Consider the following 19596-nt stretch of genomic DNA (forward strand, 5'->3'; position numbering starts at 1 on the left):
AAAAAAAAAAAAAAAAAAAAAAAAAGAACAGGTTTATAGATGAAACTTTTTCCCTATAGAAGAAGATGGCTGCGTTACAAGGCTGTCAGATGCCCATTAAAACTATCGAGGTTGGAGTTGATCATTCAGTTAAGGTCTTAGCACTGCACTGCATTACATCTGGTCTAAAGAACTCAATAAGCTGGGTGCATGATGTAAACCCAGCACTTGGGAGGCTGAGGCAAGAGATTCACAGCAAATTCAGGGCTCTGGGATACATAGTTCAAGACCTGCCTGAACTACATAGCCAGAGTCTGTCTCAGAAGCAAATAAAAAATGACTCATTAAAAGGAAGAACTGGAGGAAAAATTCTGTTTTTAAAAGAGAAAATTTGGCTTGACCGTGGGTCACTGACTTCTGAGCACAAATTCTGTAGTAATAATATACTAACTCTATCTTTTGGGGTGGTCAACTAAAGAAAAAACTGATATGCTTCAAAGGAAACATGTCATGGTTGTTGGTATAAGAGGTGTATCAAGTATAGTTCACAGCCAGTTAAACAGTATCTCTATTCTCTCTACCAGGGCTGCTTTATGGCCAACCAGAGATTATAATTTGCTACTAAAGAATGTTGGGTTTTTATTGACTACATTTTCTGTAGGACACAGGCAAGTACTGGTCGAAGGAAGGCTGATAAAAACATATTGACAGACTATAATTTAATTATCAATACATTTTCTCTGATAAAGATTCTTTTTGCCTTTTGGATATATGTTTATTACTGTTCAAATAGTCTAAAATTCTTACATATACCCTTGTCAAAAATGTAAAAAGGCAGAGAAATCTTTTTACATTCTTAATGCAAAAGCAGATTTTCTTCTGTCCTCCTCCTAAACAGTATTTTTTTAAAAAAAAATTGAAGAGATTTTTTTTCTCGGTATATGTAACTTTTTGTCTTTATGAAAAAACTAGTGCCATCTTGCCATAAATGTCAGTAAAAATGGGTAATCATCATTCCAAGGACTGTATAATATTTTATCCAATAATATTTCATGCTTTATTTAACTATACTCTAATGTGGGGCAAACATTATTTTGAATATTTTTGCTATTTATGTTGTATGATGGATAGAGTATTCTATTTCCTTAGGAAAAATTCCTAGCAGGGAAGTCACTGGTAAAAAAATGTAAAATATACTGTCCATATACTTGGTTTTATTGTCTACGTGACTGTCTCAGCACATGCAGAAACCACATGTAGGAAGAGCCCAGATTACTCATGTGTCCTCACTCTCCAGCAACAGCCCCTTGTTTCCATGGTACCCTAAGTGCCTCACTGAAAGTGGAAGTTGGGCAAGATTGAACTATTCATACTGTAGGCCCTTGTTCTAATGGGATATCCTACAGAGCCTTTTCAATTGCACATTGGGCTTATTATTTACAAAGCCAATTTAAAAAATATCTTTTTTTTTTTTTTTTTTTTTTTTTTTTTTTGGTACCAGGGATCAAACTTGGGACCTTCCACTTGCAAGAAAAGCAATGGTGGGACCACTAAGCTAAATTCCCAACCCCTAAAAAAATTTTTTTTTGAGACAGGGTCTCACTATGTAGTTGAGACTGACCTGGAACTCTGTATGTAGCCCAGGCTGGTCTCGAACTCACAGTGATCCTCCTGCCTCAGCCTCCTGAGTGCTGGGATTACAGGTTTGTGTGTGCCACCACACTTGGCAAAAATATCTTTGATAAAAATGTCTTTTGTCAGAATAATATCCTGTCAGATTCTGTGATAACAAAGATTTAGGAATCCTTCTATGAACTGCTACAGCTTTCCTCTTCAAAGGAAGCATGGCTAAGGTTATTAAATTACCTTGCTGCAGACAGCACAATATGGAACATCAACTTCTCTTCAGCTTTTCTTTATCTTTTTAGCTCAGTGATCTTTCATTTGGTAAATATCATAAATTACACTCAGCTAGAAAAAGCTGTCAGGAGCCTCAAGGTGTGGAGATACACATTTAGGAATCCAAAAAGGCACTCGGCCTGGAATTGACAGTTTCTCTACTCCTCAATAGCATAAAAAGAGGAATGTCAATTACTACTATGAACTTATCTAAAGAGAATGCTTTTATTAATAAAGCAAATTTCCAACAATCAAGAGGCATATCAACATAAAACTCACTATAATTCTTAGTATGACTAATAAAACTTCTTTGATTCTGTTGTTTACTTCTCTATCAGATTTTTTTTTAACCAGGGATCAATCTCACAACCTCATACTTGCCAGGTAGGTCAGGTGCCATGTGGTTGAGCTACATCTCTGGCCTCCATCAGATTCTTAATACAGCTACCCTACCCTTCAAACAATATTTGCTTGATGAAAAACTGCCTGAACCAAACAGTCTTAGGTATGGAGTCAGTTTTTTTTTTTTTCGTTTTTTAAATTCATTGTTAGAGATCAAACCCAAGGCCTGGCACAAGCCAGGCAACTGCTCTACCACTAAGCTAACCTACAGTCCTATTTTATATTTTAGTGTATCCTTTATATTAAACTTAAAACAAAAACTAAAAAACCACTCTTGGCTAGAGAGTGACAGCAGAGAAAGGCAAGTGTGAAGAGCCACTGAGATGTAATCTTAGGCATACAGTCCTGAAACTTTTTTTTTTTGGTCCTAGGGATAGAACCCAGGATCTTGCACTTAAGAGGCAGGTACGGCACCACTGAGCTAAATCCCTGGCCCACATGAAACATTAATTTTTGTGATCACCACACTCATTGAAAACAGTAGCTATCACTGTGGGACAGCAGTTAAGTAATTGTGGGTATCAAGTGCTAGAGCTTCATTCATTAATAAATGGGAAGAAAGTGCTTATCAGTATGTCATGGTCAGAGAATATAATGTCTTAATTATAACCTTTGTTTCAAGATTTACTTGTTACTAATATTTTTGAAATTTAGTGCATCAATACAATTGATTTCCAATGTTAGGGGGAAAAAAACCTCAAGAAATCATGTGAATATGTTAAGTGGCATAGAATGTCCCAATAATTGTTTTTTCTTGTTATTTTACATTGTCATTATACAGTTAAGTTGGGAAAAATTTCCCATATAAAAACCACCAGTTTATGGTGGCCCTGAGCACTTACTCTTTCCTGTGATGTCTGATAGCGGAGGTGAAGAGCTGTGGGGTCCCAATCCACAGCAATGTAGGCATTTCCAATGAATGCACTGTCTTCCCCACAGTCAATTTTACAGCCTCTACAAAATCTAAAAGAAAGAAAAAGGTCCACAGATGAAGAAATTATTATGAAGGAATCTAAATTTTCTTAATCAGAAATATTCTCCCTTACTACTTTGCTACTTTCCTCTTAGCTTCATAATTTGCCACAGGTTTCTAATTTCACACTAACAAATGTAGTAATATTTATTAATTATTATTTGAGGGAATTATGCTTATCACCTCTAAGTCTGATTTTATATAGCACCTTATAAACATCTGATAACATGCAGGAAGATATGAGCTTAAGATAAATAAGTTATATACACGAAATGGTTATTTGAGATCATCTGTGCTAAAGAAAAAAAAATTTTTTTGGTACCAGGGATTGAACTCAGGGCCTTGTGCTTGCAAGGCAGGTGTAAACACCGGATTTAGAGCTAAATCCCTGACCCTCTAAAGAAATTCTATATTTAGTTAATAGTCGAGGTAGGATAACATATCTAACAATGCTTATATGCTTGTTTGTAAAATGGCGCATTAGGTAAATGCAAATAAAAATTTATGGAGTTGTATGGAGGAAGACATGACAAGCCATGGTTCCCGATTCCTTTCAGTCTGTTAGGACTACTCCAGCTCTCTAATGGTTGACTTCAGTATTATCAGGTATTTCTCTAATCAATCTCCATAACTCTTCTAAAAACCAAAACACAAGCCAGGCATGGTGGTACACACGCCTGCAATCCCAGCACTCAGGAGGATCACTGTCGTTCCAGGTGATCACCGTGAGTTCACTATGTATCCCAGGCTTCAAAACCAGACTGAACTACTGTCTCAAAAAACAAAACAAAACAAAACAAAAAAAACCAAAGCACCAAACAAACCAGATAACAAAAAATCCCAGACTTACAACAGTGTCTAGTAAGTAAACTATATTTTACTGGCTCAGAGTTGCCAAACTCATCTATTTTTAGGGGCAGAAAGTTTAGAGTAGTATGTTTGGGCACAGTAGCATGTGCCTGTAGTCCAGCTGTGAGGCTGAGGAGGGTGAAGTATCTGAGCCCAAGAGTTTGAGACCTGCCTGGACAATATAGTGAGATCCTCTCTCTACAAAAATAGTTCAGAATAAAAAAATTTTGATTTTAAGCTCTGGATCTGGAGTGGACCATATACATATACATATAATATATTTTTGCAGAGTTTTTAAAATTGGCTACATCTCAAAAGCAAAATTTAGCTGTCTATCTTACAAAGAAGAGATGAATGGGAAGAAGATGAATGAGAACAATTACTAAGTTTATTTCATTGTTTTTGTTTTGTTTTGTTACCAGGGATTGAACTCAGGTCCTTAGCTTGAGAGGCAGGAGGTGGAACCACTGAGCTAAATCCCCGGCCCACTAAGTTTATTTCAAGTTTCTCATTATTTACTATTATTTCTCAAAACTGGAAGTATATGAAAAAGGTATAATATCTGAAGTTACAATTCTTCTAAAACTTTTCTTTAGCAGAGGTAACTTTACCTATACCACGGGCACCAAGCACAGGAGTTCCCATCTTTCTGTACAACTCGCAGAGTAAATGGATATTGATAGCCCATACTGTCGTCACTGAAACAGAAAACACAAACCAAAAAAATCTAAGAAGCATTTCTGGTTTGAGATCCTTTTCATCTTCTCTAAGAGTGATCCTAGGAAAGAGCATTTTCCTAGAGAAAAGAAGGAAAAAACAGAAAGCTATTTTGTAAATAGGGAGGGGTGGAAGGCAGGGGAAAGGTAAAGGGGGAAAAAAAAATCAAGAATCAAGATATACCATGTACAGGTACGAATTCTCAATGATGAATGTGATCATAATGTATACCTAAAATGTACCAATAAACTTCATTTAAAAAAAAGAGGATTTGTCTCAACAGTATGTCATGCTCACAGCTCAATGCCACTTCTCCTAATCCGTTAGCTACAGCTCTGCACCAGCTACATTAGGCTATGTTCTTGTTTACAGAAGGGTACACACTCCAGATTGCCAGATGTCTCTAAAAGAGTACAAATTTTGTAAGATAAGCTAATCATTAAATGAAACCTCAATTATCCTTCAGCCCTAATTTTATCACAGCAGACTTAATTCACATTAAACTAAGACCTTTCTATGATAAGAACACTGACATACCACAGAAGACTTTATATTTTTAGAGTAACTTCTTTTAACAGTTACAAACTGTATCAAGAGAGCCTTATAAGGTCTCCAAATTAAAGAAAAAAATCCTTGCCTCAGTAAGAAGCAATGTAACAATTTATACATATTACACTGTAAGTATACAAAACTCATGGGCTGGGGTGTAGCTCAGTGGTACAGTGCATGTTGAAGTGCAAGGCCCTGGGTTCAATCTCCAGCACTAATTACCCTATAAAAGAGCAGTGCCACACTAATTAATATTTGTCAATTACAGTTCATAAAGCAGAAGGGAGAAAAAGCCATTCAACAAACAGGTAGAAGCAATGATTTTACAGCTCATTTGGCAGTTGGTAGTGGCTATCACATGGCTGCTGAAAGTAATGAAACCACAATAAAGAGGCACTGTAAAGGCAAAAGTGAGTACTGTTATCAAACACAGGAGCTCCCTCGCTTTTCACATAACCACCTATCTATCCAATGAATGATTGCTGAAGCTTTTAACTGTCCAGTATCATGTTCAAATGAAGTTAAGCATGAGAAATCAAAAGACAGTGGAACGACATGACTGTGTAGCATTCTCAGAGGGAACTGTGTAGCTTTTAAACAAAAATAATGTCTCTCCTGCTACAGTTTGGATCTTGAACATGTCCCAGAGGTCCATATGTTGACAGCCTGATCTCCAGCCTGTGGCATTACTAAGAGATGGCAGAACCTTTAGGAGGCAGAACCTAGTGGAAGAAGATAGGTTGCTGCGGGATACTGGGACCCAAGTCTCCTTTCTTCTTTGTCTCCTGTCTGTCACTTGGTCAACTATTCTTTCCTTACCATGATGTACTACTGTATTATAGGCCCCAAAGTAATAACGCCAAACAACCATGGACTGAAACCTCCAAAACAAATCTTTCCCCTTATCTGGGTTTGTTTTTGGAAGCAGGGGCTCACTATGTAGTTCAGGTTGGCCTTGAACTCACTATGTAGCCCAGGCTGGCCTCAAACTTGCAGCAATCCATATGCCTCAGCCTCCTAACTGGTAGGATTATAGACATGTGCCAGTATGACCAGCTTTTAAACGTTCCTATTTTTAATCTGGCTATTTCAGGCATTTGTTACAGTAATGCAAAGCTAACACCCCATCTCAAGCCTCTCCATGACCCCATCCTTAATCTAATTTCTGTCTCTATAAATTTATTTATTACATATACTGAAAATAAAAGATTTGACCTTTTGTGTCTGGCTTCCTTGATTTAGCAATATGTTTTCATGCTTCATGTTGCTACATGTAACAGCAGTTCATTCTTTCTGATAGGTGAATATTATTCCAACAACACACATACTGTGTTTTGTAAATCCATTCATTTGTTGAGTCTAATAATTGGGTTGTTTTTACTTTGGGGCTATTGTGACTCACTGGATTCTTTGACAGAAATCAGAGGCATGATATCATTTCATCTATAGACATTTCAAAGTGTACGTTCAAAGTTAAATTCCTATTGTCTTTGTAACAGCCACTTCAAACTTCATGCCCTCATTTACACTATTCCACTAGAAAAGATTTCAAAGGTCACTAAAGACTGTCATTTTATGAAATGTAGTGGACAATTCTGATTTCTCTTAATTTTTTCTTTTTTTTTGGTTTTTTGAGACAGGGTCTCACTATGTAGTTGAGACTGACCTGGAACTCACTATATAGTTTAGGCCGGTCTGGAACTCACAGCGATCCTCCTCCCTCAGCCTCCCGAGTGCTGGGATTACAGGCGTGAGCCACCACGCCCAACATACTTAATTTCTAATTTGAAACAACTGGTCACTTCTTTCTTGAAATGCTTTCTTCATTTAACTTTTGGTTAACTGCTTTATCCTGGTTTCCTTCATACAGCTGCTCCTTTTCAACCTCTAAATGTTGGAATGCATTAAGAATCAGATCTTGGGCATCTTCTATATCTAATTCTCATTCTTCAGGGATATTATCTCATCTTGGTGCTTTATATACCAATTATCTGATGACACTTATATTTCTATCTCCAGCAAAGGACTTTCAGTGAATTTCTCACTTGAAGACAACAACAAATAGCTTCAATCTAACTTGATTCCTGTCCTTTCTTGCCAAAACATGCTCTTCCTTTTCTAGTTTTTGTTTTGTTAAATAGCACCATCCACAATTGCTCAGGCTGAAAATTTAGCTTGGACTCCTCTTTCTCTCATAATCCATACCCAATTTTGTTGCAAATCTTGGGAAAAGCCCTTTAATTCAATCAGACTTTCACTTCAGATTTAATCTCATCCCAAACTCATTTTTACTGAACATACATTCATCAACTAAACTGCTTATTATTTGCAGTTTTCCTTTAAGATTTAGTCAATTTAAGTCCCATTTAATCATCAAAAAACTCTACACTATAACAAATAACTTACTACGCAGAACTCTCATTTGCACCGTGACAGTAAACGATGCTCAATTTAACTGACATATAAATAAGGCACCCACAATCCCAATGATTGTCCAAAGTAAATGCATTTACTAACTCAACAGAATAGTTGTAGGAGGAATGAAAAGAATACAGAAAATGTTTATTATCTTTATCTAAATTAATACTTTTGCACACAGGGAGGGGAGGGGGCTTAAGTAGGGGAATGAGATAAAGTAAAATTTATTTAAAAATATATTTATGATAGGGGAAAGGAAATAGGGGAAAATAGCAGGGGTATGAGGAAAAAATGAGAACCAAGACCTGTCATACAAAGGTACAAGATCCCAATGATGAATGCAACTGTTTTATACCTAAAAAGTACCAATAAACTCAATGAGAAAAAAGTAATAAATTTATGGAATTATTGTGTAAGTTAAAATAACAGCACGGACATAATTCAATTGAATTATTTGTTATGGCATGAGACTTTAAGAATTCATGACAGGGCCGGGGATTTAGCTCAATGGCGCCATGCCTGCCTTGTAAGCACAAGGTCCTGTATTTGCTCCCCAGGACCAGAACAACAACGAGTTCATGACAGACAAATATACTGTCATTCCCACTGTGAATTTCGGAAGATTGAGATGTTGAGATGACACAAATTTCCTGGAAAATTCATAGTCCTTTTTTTTTTCTTGTGGTACTAGAGACTGAAAGCAGGGCCTTTGCATTGAGCTACATCTTCAGCCCATTTTAATTTTTTAAATTCAGAAAACAGGGCCTCGCTAAGTCATTAAGTTGCCTGTGCTGGGCTCAAACTTTGGAAACTTGCACTTCAGCCTCCCAGGCAGTGCTGGGATTATAGGCATGGGCTATCCTCCCTGGCTTCATACTCTTTACTCTTCTAACAACAAAAAACAAGGATATTACCTGAAGCAGTAGTAGAAGGGAGTTAGGTAAGATTAGAGGAATAATTACTACACACTAACATGTCTAGGTGACAAAAGCAAGCTATATTTCTTACTCAAAATATTAAACCAAATGGCTGAATTATGAGCTTTCTGGTTCTTCTAAGAGTGATTAACTTGATGGGGAATGGGTCATATTATCATACAGAATTCATATAAATTATTCTTATAGATTTTGGAAACCACAAGTTGAGGCTAATTCTCGAACTTACCAATCCTGAGCATGATTACTAGCTTCCTGGGGTGGGAGCGGGCTGGCTAGTCGAGATACCTGAATCCAAACTGCATCATAAAGATCTTTTTTCCGGGTATGCACAGTACACGGAACAATCAATGGCATTCCGAAGAGGCTGGGCCGATTCTTCTGTGAGGACAGGAAATATAGTTCTGTCCTCATCTGTATGTATAAATAAGAGAAGAGAGTGAGAAGATAGGCCTCATTCTTCTAGGACTGCATTCTTCTAGTAACATGCATTGCTATATATTTTCAAATTAGTTTCTACCATACTCTCTCTTTTGGAACAATTGTTTATATGATGACAATGGTTAAAGTAATATTGCTGAAAGGTTGAGGTATTGCCAGTTGGAGTTACCAGTTGGATTTCAGTAACTAATATTTTCAAACTATAGCTTTCTTTGATAAGCATTTCCCACACACACTGAATCATATGTAAAAACTAGTAATAGTTTTGTATCTCAAGGCTTTTAAATAATTAAAACACATTTTTTACTCTAGAAAGTATACAAATAAAAAACTTCCTTAACATATAATTTTCTTTTTCTTTTTCTTTTCTTTTTTTTTTTTTGAGTCAGGGTCTCATTATGTAATCCAGCCTGGCACGGAACTCACACACTGATCCTCTTGCCTCAGCTTCCCAAATGCAGGGGTTATACAGGTATGCGGCACCATGTTGTCTGCCCAACCTTTTTTCTTTATTTTTAAAGATAAGTCTTGCAATATAGTTCTGAACTCATTATGTAACCCACATTGGTCCCAAATTGGCAATCCTCCTGACTCAGCCATTTGAGTGCTGGGATTATAAGCAAGTAACACCATACCTGGTTCATAATGCAATTCTCTGATAAGTCTTTAGAGTAGTTATTGAAGTAGCAATTTTTAAATTGTTGGAGACTTGTGAAATACAGCTATTTAATTAATAACAACTCATCCACCTTCCTAAAAGCATCTAAGTGACTTTAGTCTTTTTTTCCTAAAGTACCCAATAGGTCAAAATTTACAAATCTTGGGGCTGGGGATTTATCTCAGCGGTTCAGTGGCCTGACTTGCAAGTGCAAGGACCCGAGTTCAATCCCCGGTACCAAAAAAAAAAAAAAATTTACAAAACTGGGTTGGGGATTTAGCTCAGTGGTTCTGGTGCCTGCCTTGCAAACACAAGGTCCCAAATTTGATCCCTGGTACCAAAAAAATTTACAAAACTTTGAGTATGATAAAAGAGATTCTTCTTATATTCTTTGATATCCCTTATCCAAAATGGTTGGGACCAGCAGTCTTTTGGATTTTGAAATATTTGCATAAACTTTACTGGGTAAGTATCCTGAAATTTTCAGATTCAGGATGTTCAAATGATATAAACTAAAAAAGATTAGATTGGAAATGTTTGCTTAACAAAGCAATAGTTTAGAATAATGGAATGGGAATTCAGAGTTATTAAAAAATCTGATGAATACCTGGACATTCTTAATTCTTTAAGAAATCTGGTCTTGCCAACTGTGGTGGTACATACCTATGATTCCAGCTAGTTGAGAGGCTGAGGCAGGAGGAATGGAAGGAGCACAGCCCTGTCAATCACTTTAGACTATGAAAGAATTTCTGTTCTTTTAAGCCACCAAGATTATGGTAATTTGCTATAGCAGGTCTAGGAAATTAACAAAGTACCTTTTTAATTTCATTTTTTTCTTGCTGTTTACACACACACACACACACACACACACACACACAAACACACACACATGAACATACTACCACCACCAAACCTTCTCCAAAGGTATTCACATTTATATGACAGAGAAGATGTACATGATTATGAATGCATAGAAGATACAAATTCTAAAACAAGGTAGTACTCAGGTTATTGGCTAGCCTCACAAGTGAGGAATACCATTTCATATACTGGTCCTCAAATGTGATACTAATTCCTGGCTCCAATCATGTGCATTAGCATATATAACTCACTGGAAATGTGCTCAATGAAGATGCTGCTAAGACAGAAAATGGCTACTTCATAAATGACACTGATAAAACCAAAAGTATGCTGCCTAACACTGAAACAAACCATTTTTCGGTGGACAGCAATGATGTAGCCTGTAAAGGAGCTGTCAGGAAGAGATGACATATGACCATTCATTATTCCATTAGTGAAGCTCTTCTCAGTTCCACATGGCACAACAGTGTTTGGCATTCCATTAGGGATGAATAGTGCTCGAGGTAAGTCCCCATTGGTAGTTAGAGAGTACATTCCATTTGTAGATGGGGAAGAGGAGAAATCTATAAATTCAAAGATACAAATAGCATCATAAATTTGTGGTACTGTGGTACTTTTTTTTTTTTCCTCTATTAGGTAGGCCAGGCTAGCCTTGAACTTGTGATCCTTTTGCCTTAGGCTCTCCAGGAGCTCCAGTAATGTGTGCTCCATGCCTGGCTTATCTTGTGGTGCTTTTATCCTTGCTCTTAAGGAGTCCAAGGACCTGGACCTTAAGACCTTTAATATAAGACAGGGAGAAACCATAGTTCAAATAATTCTTTAATTCCAAATTTTACTGTCACAACTCACACTTAAGAATAAATGGAAAAGCAGGAATAAATGCTGAAAACAATCAAACAGAATTCTTGCAGAAACCAATATGAACACTGTGTTGCAGCACAGTCAGTTCTACTACTTATTTTCTTTTTCCTTGCCTCTAAAATTTTTTAATCCCCTACACATGCTCTGTCAATATGGCCACTGGCCAGATGTTGCTTTTTTTAATTATTAAAAATGCATTTCCTCAATCTCATTAGCCACATTTAAGTGTTCAACAACCTGCATGACTGTCACGAAGGGCAAAGATCACAGAAACTTTCCATCATTGCAGGGTTCTATTGGACAGTGATGATATAAATTTAAAAGCACCACTAGCTGGGCGTGGTGGCACACACTTGTAATCCCAGCTCTCAGGAGGCTGAGGCAGGAGGATTGCCATGAGTTTGAGAGGCCAGCCTGGGCTACATAGTGAGTTCAAGGCCAGCCAGTCAGCCTGAACCACATAGTGAAACTCTGTCCAAAAAACAAAACAAAACACTAAATAAATCATCTTTGAACTCGCCATAGTACTGTCTACTACATGTCAATGAGAGGAGGCTTATTCCTTATAAAGCCTTTTATATTACAGAATTAATCAAATTATAAGCAGTATAAATAAGAACAGAGCATATTAATAGCCCAAAGGACTCACTGAGTAACCACACTAAATCAGATGCAGTGACGGGATAAAGAGATTCTTTTTTACCTACATTTATTAAGTTTTCCGGTGGTATTTTCCTCTCCTATCATGTTGAAATGTTAGAATTAGGCAAAAGAGCTAAAAGAGACCTGAATATTAATGGTATATGAACTAGTAGCAACCTAACTTAGTCACTTAAGGAAACCCTTTAAGCCCAGAAAGCTGTCCAGATCATGAGAAAGAGATCCAGTGCTACCTTACCTGTCTGTACAGGACTAGAAGCTGAAATAGGAGATACCGGGATAGGAACTTCAAATGCACACAAAAATCCACTCACTGAGAGCCGTACTTTCTGGTTGTCCTGAGGTAAGTTCTGCAAAGAAAAAAAAAAAAAGGAAGATGAGAAGGAAGGTGTTTCATAAGAGATGGATAAACTATCTGATGTCCTTAAAGAGAATGTTTTAGAAGCTTTCATATAAAAAAAAGATGACTGAATAATTTTTCTTGGCTAACTAAAAGACAAATGCTTGATATACTATTTTTTTTTTTTTTGGTATCGGGGATTGAACTCAGCTCCTTGAGTTTGCAAGGTAGGTGCAGGAACCACTAAGTGATAATTCACTTATCACTGTCAAAGATAGGAAGAAAATATGTTGTGCATGACTGACTTCTTTTTTGTGGGAGGGGGTTTTATTTGAGACAGGGTCTTGCTATGTAGCCCAGGCAGGCAATGAAGCTTGCAGTGATCCTCCTGCCTCAGCCTCAAGTGCTAGGATTACAAGTGTGTGTCACCAAGCCCAGCTGATACCCTTTTATTGACCAGAGATTGAACTTGGGTCCTTGCACTTGCAAGGCAGGGAGAAGAACCACTGAGCTAAATCCCTAGCCCAGGGTGATACATTTATAAAATATGTCCTCCTAATATCTTCCCTGATCATATAATGTAAAAATTAACTAATGACAATTGAGAAAAGTTTGAAGAATGGAATAAAAGTTTTCCTAGAAACAGTTAATATTACCTTTATGTTGGAACCATGTACTTCTGCAAGAAGGATTTGTTCTGATTTAAGCCTACAGAGATCACTCAGCTGTTTTTTTAAACCTATATACTTTTCGTCCATATTCAGTCTTAGCCCATATCGTATGGGGGTAGTACCATCCAACTTGATTACTGGTAAAGAGAAAAGATCTTTTATCAATAAAATACAAGTCGCACTGAAAGTCTTTTATATTGTTGGCAGAGACATACATCTGACCTGCAAATACTAAACATTTCCCCTTAGGATTTTGTATGTAAATGACTTAATATGTAAATGAAAACATAGTACTTAAGAATATTGGGTAAAATCATGAGTTTTTTGATGTTCTCTGATACAGAACTGTGAGAAGCTTTGCAAGTTGTTACAGTTTCTGGCATGTTTGAAACTAAAAGCACCACCAATGGGCACAAGAATGGATTCATGTTCCAAATCTTTCAAACCTGAAATTATGTTTGAATGTAGACTGCTAGAGTATAACATGATGACTACAAATCTATGAACTCATCGTAAACAATTAACTTTAAGTACAAATTCAGGTCACCAACTGAACCAGGTAAAAGGAAAAACTTTGTGACCTACCTGTTATTTCTAAGTGCATATAACTGTCCATCGGTAGTGGTAATGACAAAAAATTGAAAGGGTCAAATCGTACACTTATATGCCCACACGTCTTGCATTTGACTTGGGATCTTAGCTGCCCATGGAACAAATCCACAACAATTGATCTATTTCTTCTCAAATGGTTGTCCCAGGCCTAGTAAGGAAAAAGATTATAAAACTCTTCTTTGCAAAATTCAAAGGATAAACATTTCCACACAAATTAATAACAATGGCTAAGTACACTGAATTTAAATGTTAAGAATATAATCTTTTTGCAAAAAAAAATCCTTAATCTTAATTTAAAATATTCAAGCTTTTTATCTATGAATTTATAATACAGGTATACAATTCAAAATGTATGGCCACCTGAGAGAGTTAAAAAATGTTATTAAATAGAAAGAAATTTTTCTGAGGAGTCTATAAAACACTTAAATTCAGAGGCTGGGGATACAACAGTGGTAGAGCACTTGGTAGCATGTATGAAGCCCTGGGTTCACTCTCAGTACTGCCAAAAAAAAGAAAGAAAGAAGAAAAAGAAAAAGAAAAGGAAGCAGTAGCAGCAGCAGCAGCAGCAGCAAATAAAACACACCACACATTACTTTAGCAACTATGACACTTTTTAAATTCCACTCGATAAAGCTGGGTGTGGCAACATGTACCTATTATCCTAACATATGGGAGGCTGAGGCAGGAGGATCACCATGAGTTTGAGGCCAGCCTGAGTTACACAGTAAGTTCAAGGCCAGCACAAACTACATAGTGAGACCCTGTCTAAAAATAAATGAACAAACAAACAAATAAATAAAAATTCACTGGATAATAATCCCTACATTCTGTGCCAATAATGATGAATCTATGGCACACGTGTAACTGTTTTTCTTTTAAGACAAAAGATGTTAATTTAGAGTTGCTTTTTCTAAACTACAGTGTTGACACTTTGTGAACAATAAGTGGGTTTGAGGTAGTAGTTTGTTTTTTTTTTTTTTTTTTAGGTTATTGGTACATTCTAGGTATACAATACAGTTACATTCATTACTGGGATCTTGTACCTTTACATGACAGGTCTTGGTTCTCATTTTTTTTAGGTTGTAGTTTGACAGCGTCTCTGAAAGGTTTAGCATCACTCTCCTATGCCATAAAGTCCATTAATGTTAAATAGCAACATTTTTCTATTTCCATGAGTGCTTTTGTTTTGGTATTAATGCATAAGAACAACACACAGAAATATAAATTCTTAGCTGGGCATGGTGGCACACGCCTTTAATCCCAGTACTTGGGAGGCTGAGACCCAGTACTTGGGAGGATCACTGTGAGTTTGAGACCAGCCTGCGCTACATAGTAAGTTCCAGGTCAGTCTCAACTACATAGTGAGACCCTGTCTCAAAAAAAAAAAAAAAAAAAAAAAAGGAAATATAAATTCTTGTTTGCATTTATTTAGTTTACATGTATTTGTGGTCAAAGCATTTCATCTATTGTTTACATCAGAAACTCAAAACTGACAAACCTCTGCAGCTACTTCCCAGTCTGGTCGGCCATCACTGTCCTTCAGTTCCACATATGGCTTCTCATGGACTCGGTTGAGGTCTTCATGAAGACCATCCAAGAGGAAAGCCAAAAGTTCTTGGGAGTCTTGTTGCTGGAACCCATTAAATCTGGGAGCATATTTTGCTATGGTCCACTATAAATATAAGGAATAACAGTCCTTATAAGGAATAACAGTCCTCCTACCCTATAATAAATATGACTCAATCAAGACATTAATCATAATCAATGAATCTTTCTTAGTCTCAAATGACTAAAAATAAGAGAACCCTAAAAAAAAAAAAGAGAACCCTTTTGACTAATACTGACTTCCAATTCTGTATCATATAGCAAAATTGAATTTGTCAGGCACATGTTATTTAAAACAGAAATAGTAAAATAACATTTGGTCACACTGAAAGACTTCCATACTGAAAGACTCTGAGCCTAAGTTTCCTGGGCCATATAATGGGGATAAAGTACTCTAGGATGCTGAAGAAGGAGGATTTCGAGTTTGAGCTCAGTCTGGAGCAACTTAGCAAGACCTCGTCTTAAAACTAAACAACAGAATAATAAAAGGGCTGGGATGTAGCTTAGTGCAAAGGCCCTGGGTTCAATTCCCAGTACTTACCAACAAAAATGGTGGTGGTGGGGATAAAACACTGCATCACATATAAGATTACTTACAGAATTAAATGAGTTAAGGCACATAAAATAATTAGAATAGCACTTAACAAGTGGCAAGCAAATTTTTAGCTATTACGATTATTGTTTTTTTTTCTGGTAGTACTGGAGATTGAATCCAGTGCCTTCATGCTGAACTAGATCCCAGCCATTTTTATTTTTAATTTTTGAGACAGGGTCTTGCTAACTTGCTAAATTGCTCAGACTAAGCTTGAATTTGCTATTCAGTCTGACTACAGATGCGTCACCCTGTCCAGCTTGTTTAATTTTACAATACTAGGGATCAAATCCAGGCCTTTGTACCAAGCTGTATCACCACCCCGTTTTTTATTTTTGAGATAGGCCAAGTTGCCCATGTGGGCTTGAACTTTTGATCCTCCTTCCCAGAGTGCTGGGGTTATAGGTATGCACTACCAAAATGTGAAAAACTTTTGCTTTGTTTTCTTGGGTACTGAGAATCAAACTCAGGGCCTTGTGCTTGCCAGGCAGGTGCTATAAGGCTGAGTGACATCCCCAGCATACCTTATTTTAAAATAAAGACAGACAATTCTAACAACTAAAATCCACTGCATATAGTAATATAAAATTTATATCCATTCTTTAATCCTAATTTTTTAATTCTACAGGTAGAATTATCTTAGTAATACTGGAAATGCACTGGTTATAACTAATTAAAACGTAGCTGTAATAATGTACTGTAAAACAAAATTATTTGCATATAAGATATTTGAAAAAAAGATATTTGATAAATTACAAAATGAACATTCCAACTTTGACTATGCACTTGGTCTTTTCCTACTCACTTCATATACAGCAGTATTGTGTATATATTTGAACAAATACTGGATACCTGGTTTATGCCTTGTGAAGCATGCAAAAACACTGATTAAACTAAAAAGCTAAACGGAGAAAACATACAGCGTTAAAAGATTGCTCTTTTAGTACATTTTAAAATATTTATTTATTTATTTATCTATTTTGGTGGTACTGGGGATCGAACTCAGGCCCTTGTGCTTGCGAGGCAGGCTGCTCAACCACTGAGCCAAATCTCCAGTCCTTAAAAGATTGCTTTTAGAAATTAAAGTTTCATACTATTTCAACCTGCTTACCCGAAGCTTTAATGGGGCAACATTCTTCTGAGTTCCACTCCAAAGTTCCTGCACTAAATCACCATAGCATTTAGCCATATGCCCCTTCATACCAATGGGATTTGTCCTAGAGGTTTAAAAGGAAGATCTGTTGTCAAAGATGCTCAAAAGTCACAATCACACAGGCACAGACATACCTATCACATCAAAATGCCTTTTCATTTTTGAAAATAAGACTAGTATCCCTTCCTTGGTCCTTACTTCATATTAAATAGGGCAATTAAGAAGACTCCTCCCACCCTCTCAGCCCCATAAAGAAAAAGGAGAGCAAGGATTTATATTAAAACCATGGAAGATTTAGCCACCAACAGTTCAAAAAATATTACCTGTTGAGTTCATAGAGATGTCTCCCTGAGATAAAATACTGTGTCAGTGGCTGTGTGTTACTAACACACTGGATGCTTGAGTTCATGAAGCATGTATTTCCAAGGTTACTTAGACCTGTGGCTCCCTTTTCTGTGGGAACTAAAATAAAAAATGAGAACCAAAACGTAACTGTAATAATGTACTATAAAACAAAATTAACTGTACTCAATGCACTGATTTTTATAAAATGTTTTTTGGTACAAGGAATCGAACTCAGGATCTTGAGCTTGCTAGGCAGTCACAGTGCCACCGAGCCATATCCCCAGTCCTGATTTTTATAACATTTAACCAGCTGAGTGAACTGGTTTCTTTAGGAGGCTTTTCAAATGCCAAGTTTTCTCATGCAGTGTCATTAGCAATCACGATCCATGCTTGTTGTCATCCAGAAGCAGCAAGTATTCTTTTTAATTGCTATGATTTTTAAAAAATAAATTCTCAAAGTATGACTTTAAAAACACATAAATCATATAATTGCAGTGTTATAAAAGTTTTTAATTTTGTTTTTGTTTTTTTCTTTTTTTGGGTATTGGGGATCGAACTCAGGACTTTGCATTTGGAAGGCAGGCACAGTGCTGGTGAACTAAATCCCCGGCCCCAAAAATTTATAATTTGATGATGGACTTACCATACAAAAACAAAAAAGAGTAAGTTTAAAATCATCTCTTTAAAATAACTTACCCTTGTGTCTGTCTATTTTACTACTGTTTGCTATAAAGGACATCTCCTCAGGCCAACTCATATCTTTGTTTCGTACTGGAAAAACAGATAAGAGTGTGTTAATTTTTTCCCATACAATCCATACCCATATGTTATTTTTTAAAAAATCTTGTGCTAAAAAAAAAAAAAAAATCAAGTGGCCAGGGATGTGGCTCAGTGGTGTTGAGGCTGCCTGACAAGTGCAAGGTCCTGAGTTTGATCCCTGGCACCAGGACTAAAAAAACAAATCAAGTAATTTTTACTAACTGGCTCTGAAAATATTCCTATTCTTTACTATAGTCTTTAAAAAACCTTGATAGGGTTAATAAACTACTACTTTCATTTTAACTTGGAAGTAAAATCATACCCAACAATCTATGGAAGTAATTAAAAGTTCAGACACAGCTGGGCACAATGATGCACACCTTTAATCCCAGCACTCTGGGAGGCTGGGGGATCACAAACTCAAGCCCAACCCAGGAAACTTATATAGAGATCTTGCCTCAAAAAAATGCAAGAAAGGGCTGGGGATGTAGCTTAGTGCAAAGGCCATGGATTTAATGTCATGCACTGCAAAACAAACAAAATCCCCCCCACAACAAAAAAGCTACCTCAGACACAAAGACAAACACACAGACATGGAAAGTCTCAGACAATGGAATTTGTTAAACCTAAAACATCAGAAATACGACAATTCTTTCTTAAATTGTAACTACTGCTGAAGTATCTACCCTTTTTTTGAGACAGGATCTCACTACGTAGTTCAGGTTGGAGTTGAACTCACTATGTAGCCAGGCTGGCCTTGAATTCACGGCAATCCTTTTGCCTCAGATTCCCAAGTACTGAGATCACAGGTGTGCGCCACCATGCCTGGCTCTATTCTTTTTGATGTTGTTTTGTTTTTTTGGAGAGGGTCTTGCGGGGGAGATATAGCTCAGCAGTGCCACACCTGCCTGGCAAGCACAAGGTCATGTTCAACCCCCAGTATTGAAGGGGGGAAAAAAGGGAGTGGTGGTGGTGCATGAGGATTTCGCTCAGTGGTGCTGTCCTGAGTTCAATTCTGATACCAGAAAAACAGAGAGAGAGAGAGAGAGAGAGAGGGAGGGAGAGAGGGACAGACAGGGTCTTGCTATGTAGTTCAGGCTGGCCTTGAACTCATTATTGTGTAGCTCCGGATGGCCTTGAACTCATGGCCATTCTCCTGCTTCAGTCTCCTGTGTGCACCTCCACATCTATTCATTTTATTTTATTTTTGGTACCAGGGATCGAACTCAGGATCTTGTAATTGTGAGGCATATCTATTCATTTTAATGCAAAGGTGACTAACAAAGTTCTGTGAATCTTCACGGGAAAAATCACATC

The 19596-nt window shown here is 36.9% G+C and overlaps 1 protein-coding gene across 3 annotated transcripts in view; it reads right to left on the minus strand.

The window, feature by feature from the left end:
- Usp32 (ubiquitin specific peptidase 32) overlaps window positions 1-19596 on the minus strand; it is a 128568-nt gene that overhangs the window by 8530 nt on the left and 100442 nt on the right. For 2 of the 3 annotated variants that reach the window (XM_010626764.3, XM_010626763.3), the window contains exons 18-28: window positions 18217-18291; window positions 17499-17637; window positions 17134-17239; window positions 15324-15497; window positions 13799-13973; window positions 13199-13350; window positions 12441-12552; window positions 11033-11244; window positions 8951-9135; window positions 4714-4800; window positions 3123-3243 (exon numbers count right to left, since the gene is read on the minus strand). In XM_010626764.3, the coding sequence (XP_010625066.1) occupies window positions 3123-3243; window positions 4714-4800; window positions 8951-9135; window positions 11033-11244; window positions 12441-12552; window positions 13199-13350; window positions 13799-13973; window positions 15324-15497; window positions 17134-17239; window positions 17499-17637; window positions 18217-18291 (1538 nt within the window). The remainder of the gene's footprint in view (window positions 1-3122; window positions 3244-4713; window positions 4801-8950; window positions 9136-11032; window positions 11245-12440; window positions 12553-13198; window positions 13351-13798; window positions 13974-15323; window positions 15498-17133; window positions 17240-17498; window positions 17638-18216; window positions 18292-19596) is intronic. The other variant, XM_010626765.3, reaches the window with a different exon arrangement.

Source organism: Fukomys damarensis, unplaced genomic scaffold (assembly GCF_012274545.1).
Source record: "Fukomys damarensis isolate Sample0158 unplaced genomic scaffold, DMR_v1.0_HiC HiC_scaffold_13, whole genome shotgun sequence".
Classification (NCBI taxonomy): domain Eukaryota; kingdom Metazoa; phylum Chordata; class Mammalia; order Rodentia; family Bathyergidae; genus Fukomys; species Fukomys damarensis.